Below are 10,413 nucleotides of genomic sequence, written 5' to 3'. Positions count from 1 at the left end.
AAGCAGTTAGGAATGCAGTGAAAGAGTCCCAAGGGAGCTATGCATTTGTAAGATGCCCAAGTTAGCTTAAGTCCTAGAGGCTGTTAGATAAAATAGCATTACATTTCACCCTGCTTCTACAGCTAAACTTTAAATGAACTCCTGTACTTCTGTGATGTATCACACTGATATGGACATGTCTTGTGTATCACCAAGGCCATGTTAAACACTGCCCGTTAGAGGCATGCTTTTGTGGACCTGGAGACTTAGAGAAAAATTGTGTCATGTTGTAGTCGCAAATTAATGAGGACAATTGAAGCCGGTTAGGTGTATCTGGTAGTGTTAGATGTGTTAATAAGTTTCCTTAATTTTAGTAATTGACTTAGTAAAAACTGTATTTCAGCAACCTTGACCTGACCTTACCTTTCTTCTTATTTAGATATTAATTAGAGTGAAATGAAGGAATATGGTGGAACAGCTTGGGTACACTCAGCACATTGTGTTATGAGTGTAGCATGGAAAACAAGCTAATATTATTTAGCTTTTTGGCATTAGAGTGATACCTATTCACGAAGAAGCCTAAGGCTTCTTGAAGTTATTGATACAGATATCAATCTTCTGTCTATGGGCATGCTCTCAGAAGGTATTTTAGGTCTACCTAGTATTACAGAAAGGTAAATAAATTTCTTAAAGTAGAAGAAAATAATACTTCGTTTTCCATGAAGTCTTAGCAACTACAGAGGTTTATTTTAGAGCTTGAAAACACTTGAGCACATGTGATAAGCAATACTATTTGGGAAAAAGTTTTCATTAAATTGTTCATTTGAATTAGAAACACAATCTATTGCTGTTAATCTTGTGTCTTTGTGCCTCTCTTTAGCCCCAACTGACGTTCTATGCATGTTTGGTATCAGAGTAGCTGTCAAACAAAATAATAGCATTCTCAACTGTGAATTTCTGTGTCTTTTCAAGTCCCCTCCTCCTCCTACACCCTTCCCCTCACCTCCCACTCCCTGAATGAAAAGAAGAATAAAATCCTCTGCCCTTCTTCCAGATGTAATTTTGCTATTTTATTAGCAAATGTTACAAATGAGAACTTTAACTGTGAGATTACTTCACAAATAAAATCAATATTTTTCAGTATGACTTTTGTATGGCGTATGTACCCTCGTTTCATGCAATATTATTTAATTAGATCTCTGGATATTCATTAAACTCCGCGCTAATATTAGATGAGAGTAAAAGTTAACTGTATTTTTGTGGGTTGGAGTTGTATTATTGTTTCAAAACTTCTGATCTTTTGGAAATACTTTTTTTCTGTAATATTACTATCTTTCTTATTTTTTTAGGAACAATTAGAAAAAGAGAAGCAGCAAAATGAAGGAAGAGCCACAAATATGAGTGATAAAATGTTTGAAAAAAAGCGTAAGTTTACATACTTAGGTGCATATTGGTGGCACGTGGGTTGTTCTTAACCTTAGAAAGGGAAAGAAGGAAGCAGGGTGCAGACACTGTTGATGAATTAATGTTAGATGAAGATGAATTACTCTAAATGAATTAACATTAGAATTTAATAAAGCAACAACACTTTTAAAAATTGTTTATTTCTAAAGATGATTGTGAAAGCTACTGTATTAGAAAGAAGGCTTTTGGCCTTATTAATAAAATAGTGGTAGTTTTGAATCTATATGTTTTTTTCTGTTAGGCCGCAATGTAATTTGTGGTAATTCCAAAGTGTTAGTAGGGCTGTATTAGATATTATTACTGTTTAACCCAGGACTCATGCTTTTTTTGAATTCCTTTATTTGAAATTAATCTCTTTAAAAGAAGCATTATTTATACTATATATATATATATATATATATTTTTTTTTAGGTAGAGACAATAAAACATCATCAGCATTGACAAAAAATGTACCTCTTTCTTTTCCTGGAAGCTCTTCTAGTGGTACATCAACAGGTAAGAATTTCTTAAAAAAATTCTTCTCGAATGCTTTCATCTTACATGAGGACTTCAAAATCCAGTAAGCTTAAAACAATTAGCTTTTATGGGGCAATTTCACCTCATACATAGAGGAAAAAGATTCATTCTAAGAACTGATTCCTTTTTTTTTTTTTTTTTTTTTTTTTTTTGCTTTTTAGATTTATTTTATTCTTTCGTATAGAAGGTGGCATGAAGAATATTTTTTGCTGTTATTATATGTGTAACTTCCTTCAGTTAGCAAAATATAGCAAAAAATGATGTTAAAAGGTATTCTTAATTACTGAGGAAATGTAATGATTTCCATATTATAAATTTTTGCTACTAATGTATTTTAGGCAAAGAAGCCAAGAAATCCAAGTTGGTTCGAAGTCAGTCTTTCAGTACTCAAGCACTGCATCCGAAATACAGCAACATAGACAAGTGTCCTAAGTATCTTTATCATTTTAATTGCTTATCTAATGGACAACTTTCAGAAAACATTACATGCAAATCTGTACAAGTATTAATGTGCTCACTGAATTGTGGCCTAAATTTTCATCTTTCTGTTTAATTGGGTAAAGGTTGCAGTTTTGCACCGAGGGAAGCAATTCCACTGAAGTCAACAGATTCTTGTGAATACTTCTTATGTTAACATACGTCACCTTTTATCATATTATTTCTGTTGTTCAATATGAACTTTGAGATCTAAATTCTACATGTCTTAAATATGGTCATAATTTTTGCAATTTATTCATATAAATTCAGAAGCTCAAATATTATCAAATAGCAGAATGTGAAAATAAACAATTTGGAAGACCTTTATTTTTATAATAAGCAGTTTATATTTATTTATGCTTTATTTTTTAAAGTAGAAGTGCTGCTTCAGGTTATACATCATCTGTATCGGGAATGGGAAAGAGTTCTGTGTTATCTTTTAGTGGTAAGTAGGCTATTATGTTATTTTGTATATTAGTTTCTTGTGACTGTGCTGAATATGAGGTGCCATCAACCAGACCTATTAAAAGATAGGATATTTCTGAAGGACTTATAAGAAGAGATATCCAGTATGTTTGGCCACTTAATGTGTTGCCTGATTTTTTATTTTGTTTTACACATATATTCTATTTTTAACTTTGAAAATAATAAGGGTAGATATTAATTTTGAATGAGTTCATTGTTATTTTGGATATAGATTTTTAACAAAGGTTATTTTTTCAGTTTGCCTCCACCCATTTTGGGTGGAAAAAGATCATTTACACCATATCCTAAACTGAGGTAGAGAAGCTGCTGTGTGGAAATGCCTGTCCCTCTCCATTGATTGTAGAGAAGTGTGAATGATTAGTTTACATGAAAGATTAGAATGAGATGAACTGCTTTCTAGAGTAACATATTCACTACATTTCAATTTGGTATCAGTAGATACTTGAAAGATAGTGTAGACTAAGTAGCAGATTTTTAAGCAGCTGAAGATTGACCAAATAAATCTCACTGTTTTCATACCTTAAGATATGTTCATATTTTCTCCCAAATAGTGTGTATTCTAAGTACTTTTATTTAGCATTTTTTCGTAAATATATTTAAAGAAGTGTTAAGTGTTTTAAGTTAAAACAGTTTCTTTCTATAAAGCTAAATTCTAAACATTATGCAATAGAAAAAAAAAAGCAGCTTGTAACTCTTTATTTCAGATGATTCATTCCGGACTCGTTCCACTGGTAATAATGGGAATACCGCCTTCCCTTCCAGTTCCTCCCTCGCAACTTCTTCTCGCAACTCAACTAACTCGTCTGACCAAAAGAACAATGGAAATAAAGACAGTCACTCACGAAAGATGAGCATGTAAGTGGATGACAAAAGGTTAGAACAAGCTTATGTACACACCTTCAAAGGAAATTTTAAAAGCTCTGTAAAACTAAACCCATATTTATGATACTTCCATGTCCAGATTTTGAAATATACGAACAGCGGGGTAGAAGTGTGATGTGTTGAATTTCAACTATTTTAAAAATTGCATTATGTTCTCATTTGATTAGTCTTTCACATATTGCTTTGCCTGCATGTGTTCAGATTCAGCTGGTATGTTATGGGGAGGGTTAGAGATGACAAAGTGAAGGCATTTGGTAAACAATAACTACAGTCACTATGCTTTATCTGTCCATAGTTAAGGGAATAAAAGGTATGTATTGTTAGATTTAATTTTTTTTTCTTTTTCCTCCCTTTTATGTATTAATATATTTTTATGAATTAATATGTATCAATTTCATGATGAATTTTTGAGAGTTATGCTGGACTGGTAGTTTGGTTTTTTTATTAAGGCTGTCTTCTTTGCCTTGCATATTAAGCTTTTTAGATGTACATTTCTGTACAATGTGGTTAGTTAAAACTCTGTAGACTTTACACATAGTTCCCTTTAGATTCCTTTTACGCAATAGCTTCCAGTCCTGAGTTGCTGACATTGCCCAAAACTAAGACTTTTCCTTGTTCTCAGTGATTTACTTGCTTATATAATGTAGAATGGATAAAAGAGTCAAATATACAAAGGGAGGGAGACTGTTTGGGACAAGAAGATTTGAATGAAATAGAAGCTAGAACTAGTAGCTGGAAAAGATAAAGAAATATAAGCTGGGACTTAGAAGTCTTTATAAGTAGAATAGACCAGGAATGAAAAGAGAATCTGAAGTTATGACTTGCTGGGTAGAGATGATGGAGCTGAAATATGTAGACAGATGCCAGATAGGAAAGGAAGAGAACAGTGGTTTGCCTGGTATGAAGCAGAAATAACAGAGAGGGAGATACCCTGTTCAGTGGTCCTTTCTGGTGACTTAAGTATCCATTTAAACTCATATTTTCCAGTTCAATTTTTCCACATTCCTTTAAAAAAAGCAAGCAACAAAACAAAACCCCGGTGCTTATTAAACTATAAAATCAAACATTCATATGTTTAAAAATGTCAAAATTTCTCTGAACAGCTTGCATTTAGCCACCTGCATACATCATCACATTATAATGCCTTTTTTGCTATGTTGTATTCTCTATTCCCTCTGCTTAAACCAAAAGTTTGACTTTTTTAAGCTGCAATCATAGCAATTACAATTACTCATTCCTCTCACAAATAAATACATACAAATAAATTAATATTCCTAAAGCAGTCAGATTAATTAGGCATTTTCTTTCAATTTCATATAAACTTTTCTGAATTTCAAAGTTTTTGCCATCTGTCAGTTAAATGAAACTGATATTTTTTTTGTTTGACTATAAAGGGACAGAAAGAAGACCCAAACAGCACAATCTATACCTTTGGCTTCAGGCAGGAAAGTGAAATGTAGGAGATCCAGCTTCAAGCCTCTGTGCAGTATTCCCAAATGAATACTTTAATCATATATCAACTTTAAAATAGCCTCCTGTTAAACACAATGATTCAGATGCTCTCTGTACTTCAGAAAATTCCTAAACTGCTTAGTGTCAGAAGCCAAGAAGATACACCAGGGGAAGGAAAACATTTTTGGAAGAAGGAGAGCAGGTTTTAGAATGACCTATGTTTAGCTTTGAAAATAGGAGTTTTAGTGTTTCCTGTTCTTATGGGAAAACATATCTCTCAAGTTTAATATATTGTCTATTGCACTGTAGATTCAATTTCTCTTTTATAACCTGACCCATACTTAATTGTTTATATATATATATATATATATATATATATATTTAAAAAGAGCATCTCTACATGGAGATATCTAGAGATACTGATTTTAGGAATGGTCAGTGGCCAATACATTCAATCATATACTCCTTCTGACTACAAATAAGGTTTGGTGTACCTCTTTCCAACTCTTTCCATCAGAAGTTCTGTCCTCATTCTGAGAAACTTTATTTTGCCAAAGCTTTCCTAAAATTTTTATGTCCTCATCAAAAAGAGAGAGAGAGAAACTGCCTCTGTGCCACTTCAATGAGTGAAAGAAAAAATCGATATCCAAATATTTGAGCAGTTGACAGATACAACTCTTACTAAGAGCAGAATTTGAAAATTATACAATGTCAAGTAAAACACATTTTGAAAAGCCAAGAGATGTTACTGAATAGATGTTCATGAATGAGTGTCACCTTTTCTGTGCACTCAGTAAAGCAGATACTTGTGTAGAAAAAATATTGAGCATGTATTTAGACTATATTATCATGTAAATTTGGGTATGTGCTGATTAAACATTGCACTGGCCTTCTAAATTCTGGGAAGTACAAGCTTTTGATTTATTAGCTTTGCAAATAAATAAGATAACTTCTAGTATGATTTTCTATGCAATAATATGTCTGTAAGTAATATAAGTTGGGCAATAATATCTCATTTAATAAATAAATATTCATAACATAATTAATGATTTGTAATTCAAAGTGATGTATGTTTTGTCCAAATAGTAGTTAATTGCCTAAACCTACTTTTTCTTCCCGTAAAGCCGCTCTGATGCATGTGCCTATTTGGTCACACTTGGCAGTGTGATGCAGCTTATAGGGATGATGAACATTTTTGCTCTAGGAACTTTCCAAAAGCCAGGGTAAATTTGGTGCAGAACTGAGGTTTTTACTTACAATATTCATGAATTGAAAAGTGTTGCTTGCTCTATGACAGATGTATAGAGATTAAAATATTCCCTCATTTTTAAAATAATATATATGTCAGAAAAAAAAATCATTAAAGCCAGTTTCAGTGTTCGCAAGCATATAACAGGAAAATGTCCTTTGGTGGGATTTAATAGACTTTATATAGAAAAACAGGAATTAGAAAATGCAGGAATTATGGTGCAATTGCACCTTTATAACTTAATGGTGTAATCACCAAACAGACGAGCATCTGCTTTTAAGCACATTATAGAATATGATAGAATCAAAAAGAGCACTGGGTAAGTATTTCATCCCACAAGAGACTTTACTTAAGTTAGCCTTGAGAGAAAGCATGTACTGATCTGACTTTCTGTTAAACTTGATTGTGTTAGCCCATGGATCATCATGGGCAAAAACTGGCACGGTTCATAAACATTAAGAGTTCCATAAAGGAGTCGGATCTTTTATCATTATGATGTTTAGTTTTATTACCTTCTTTTGTGTTTTCGTTTTTAAGAGATTAAGATGCTACTATAGATAGCATTTAAGAATTTAAGATAGTGCCTTATTTTGTTTCAACTAAAACCAAAATGGTGCAAGTTAACTTCAAGAATGAGGGGCTCCATCCCATAAAAATTGGGAGTAGATTGACTGTGGCATTGAAATCAATTTTTTAATGATATAATTCACACCTATATTTTATAAGATAACACAACGGATCTTTAATATATCTGTGTTGATGTGTTACTATGTTGTAAGAATGATTTGCATTAGTGTCCATTTTTAAATAGTGTCTTTCCTCCAGTCATATAATTCTTTATGAAGTTGAGCACAAGATGAGATAGTTTTGCCACAGATCTGCTCTGCTTTGACCTGTTTATTTAAGGTTTTAACCATGTTTTCCTCCTGCCACTTAAGCTAGTAAGAGTTCTGAAATCCATTGAGAATGAAATGGGATTCAGGTCCCATTTCCAAGGTGAAGCTGACAGATGTCTTTTTACTGGTAGATTGCCACAAAAGAATCCATCAGCATTTTTTAAGGGGTGAAACAGAACAATAAGTCAAGTTCTAAAATACTGATAAAAACTACTTCCATAAAGTCTGAAAGTAAGTGATGATCTTCAAAAGATCTCTGACCATTGTGAAAATTGGTTGGTTGATACAGCCGAAAGTCTGCAAAATTGAAGAACAGCATTTCAAAAGATTAAAAGATTAGGGCTGTACTAAGTGCAGAAATTGCCCAGATCATATTATAGTCATTGAAGAGTTTGAAATAACATTGTAAGGGCGTCTAAACCTCTTCTCCCCTTCTCCACTTTCTCAGGTTTTTGTCATTTTTTTTTTGAATGCTGAATACTTGTGTCGTTAATTCTAGCTAGGATTAGACTTCTTGTACCTTAGCTATCCCAGTTAGAGGAATCTTGACATTACCTTGGAGTCCACCTTGTGTAGCAAGCTTACTGCACAAATACACCTTTCCATGAACAACATCCTCAAGATGGGTCTATTGGTTTTGTTTTTTCAGTGGGTGCAACAGAGCAGCTAGCAATTTTTTTCAAGTAGAACAGCCAACTTCTACAATAAAATGTTGCTCATAATAGCACTTTATTATACATTTTTATTGAATAATAAAGCAACAACGTATTTTATTTCTTCTTTTGTATTAAGAAAAAACAGAAAATCAAACTCTTAGATCTTCTGACAGAAAAAAAGAAGAAATCAAAGACTGTTGGAAGCAACGTTCTTGCCTAATAAGTCAAGAGCAACAAACGGGACTCTAAAATGCCTGGAGTGACTAAATGCATCTTGCAATGTTAAAACCTTTTACTTTTAAATAAAATACTAAGTTGTAAAATATGTTCATATAAATAATGTAATGGCTACAGAATTCCAATGTAGTAGTGAAATGTTATGAAATATAACTTTAGCAATGTGCTCTTAAGTACTGCAGCTATGGAGACAGGATTTTTTTTCTTTCAATTATGCTTTTGTAGTTCAAAATCTTGGATTTCACATACACATATCCATTATCTAATTTGTCTTATTTACAATTTTAGCAATTCTTAGCATCCATGCTTTGTGCAAGAAATAAATTGCTACAAACATGAAAAAGTAATCCCATTTTTTTAAAAAAACTTCAAATCTAATTTAAGACCAAAATTCAATTGATCAAGCTTAAAAAAAAAAAAAAAAAAGGAAAAAAAAAACTTCAGAAACATTGTGCTGTGAATTTAGAGGTAATATTTTTAGAAGTAGTAAGTAAAATTCGTAAGTCTCAACACATTCTGAAAGCAGTTATCTCCAACTGATTTTGAAAAGAGTTTTATTTCATAAGTTTTGCTGTATAAATACCTGTTTTAATTTTTGGTATTTCAGATTGTATTTTCACTTTCATAATTTATAATGAAGGCGCCAGTTTTTAATTATCTGTTATTGCAAGCTATCATGCTTCAGCAATGTCATCTGCATTTGTTTGTATTAATGCTAACATTTCTATCAAACTTTGTGGAAAAACATGCAGTTCTATTTTAAGTTCTGTTTATGCCAACACTTAAGAAAGAGCCTATGAAGCTATTGTCAGCTTCTCTATTTCAGAATGAAAGCAGCATAACTATATTGATATCAGAAATATCTGTTTTTTAAATCTATTGGTGTATGATAAAGGTGATCTGATTTGTGAATGCATATGCGTGTGTGGTTACTTTTTACAATGTAAAAAAAAAAGAATTTACTCAAAATAAAACCTAGGACAATGCTGTACATGCATGTTCTTGAAAAAAGCTATTTTTTCTCAGTCATATTTTATAACTGAAATAAAGATGTTTACCTTTAGAAGGTATTTATTTTAAATAATGCTAGATTTATGCTGTCTTGTATGAAGTACAAAATGTGTCTTTAGATCTAGCATTGCTTCTCTCTGAATTGCTTTTCTTACACTGTGGTTGGATATAGGTGTAGTCTTAGGCTCTGTTCACAGGCGTTGTTTGGATTCTGTGGAAACACAAGCTTTCTGTGTTTGTTCTGCAGCTTGGCATAGGAACTTGTAAATCACAGATTTCTTTAAAAGTATCCTTGAATGTTATGGGGGTTTTTTTTTGACAAGTAATGTTGATGCAGATACACAAACCTCCTGCCCTGACTCTTGACATCTTTATTTTCTTTGTCTCATTTATGAAGAAGACATACTTCCCATTTTCCCAGGGACAACTGATTCAATACAGCAGTACAGTGGCTCACCTGCAGCATGCAAGAGCATCCTCAGACTGTTCTCACTGGTCTTTCTTGTGGTGACCAATCTCAGCCAGTAGCCAGCCACAGGACTGGACTCAAACCTGTGTTTGGCACTCATGTGCTCTTACATAGCAAGTTCAGAAACTTAAGAGTTCTGTTTTCAGTCTGGCTTGCATTTCTTATTGGTTGTCATTTGTTTATCACATTTTAACTGATTGATTTATTTAATACTAATCACCCATGCTCTACTCACTAACACTAGCCACATACTAAATGCATACTATGTAATTCTTAAATGCTTTATTGAAGCATTTCTTGGTCTACACATCTTCTCTTTGCAGTGCTCCCGGTGTCCGATACAGACTTTTGTCAGTCCTTTGCACTACACACCTTCAGTCCCACAGTCATTTATCTGGCTGCTTATTATTTGCATCCTTAAGTCCCCTGTTAATTCTGTTGGCAGTATTATTTTTACCTGCAACTCAGCCTAACAGCTGGAGATTCCTCTTATTAAGGATACTTTGTCAGGACAAGTGACTTCTCTTTGGCACAGTCATCCTGCAATCTGGAGTTAGGTTAGGCACCCATTTTAGTCTGCTCTGATGCCAGAATCTCTCTGGTAAATCTTTTTGTGGGTAGGTTGCGCCCTGTCTGGGT

The 10,413-nt window shown here is 33.0% G+C and overlaps 1 protein-coding gene across 4 annotated transcripts in view; it reads left to right on the top strand.

The window, feature by feature from the left end:
* PPP4R4 (protein phosphatase 4 regulatory subunit 4) overlaps positions 1–9,582 on the top strand; it is a 59,898-nt gene extending 50,316 nt beyond the window's left edge. For 2 of the 4 annotated variants that reach the window (XM_088539692.1, XM_088539690.1), the window contains 6 exons: positions 1,329–1,404; positions 1,855–1,938; positions 2,298–2,391; positions 2,811–2,881; positions 3,627–3,777; positions 8,194–9,582. In XM_088539692.1, coding sequence (XP_088395818.1) covers positions 1,329–1,404; positions 1,855–1,938; positions 2,298–2,391; positions 2,811–2,881; positions 3,627–3,777; positions 8,194–8,218 — 501 coding nt within the window. In that variant the 3' untranslated portion in view covers positions 8,219–9,582. The remainder of the gene's footprint in view (positions 1–1,328; positions 1,405–1,854; positions 1,939–2,297; positions 2,392–2,810; positions 2,882–3,626; positions 3,778–8,193) is intronic. The other 2 variants (XM_088539691.1, XM_088539694.1) reach the window with 2 other exon arrangements.
* The last annotated feature ends 831 nt before the right edge of the window (positions 9,583–10,413 follow it).

This window comes from Tinamus guttatus, unplaced genomic scaffold, assembly GCF_059628265.1.
Source record: "Tinamus guttatus ecotype Peru unplaced genomic scaffold, ASM5962826v1 Tinamus_guttatus_pri_ptg000048l, whole genome shotgun sequence".
Classification (NCBI taxonomy): domain Eukaryota; kingdom Metazoa; phylum Chordata; class Aves; order Tinamiformes; family Tinamidae; genus Tinamus; species Tinamus guttatus.
The sequence above is the reverse complement of the archived record's forward strand: the minus strand, read 5'-3'. Positions and strand labels throughout refer to the sequence as shown.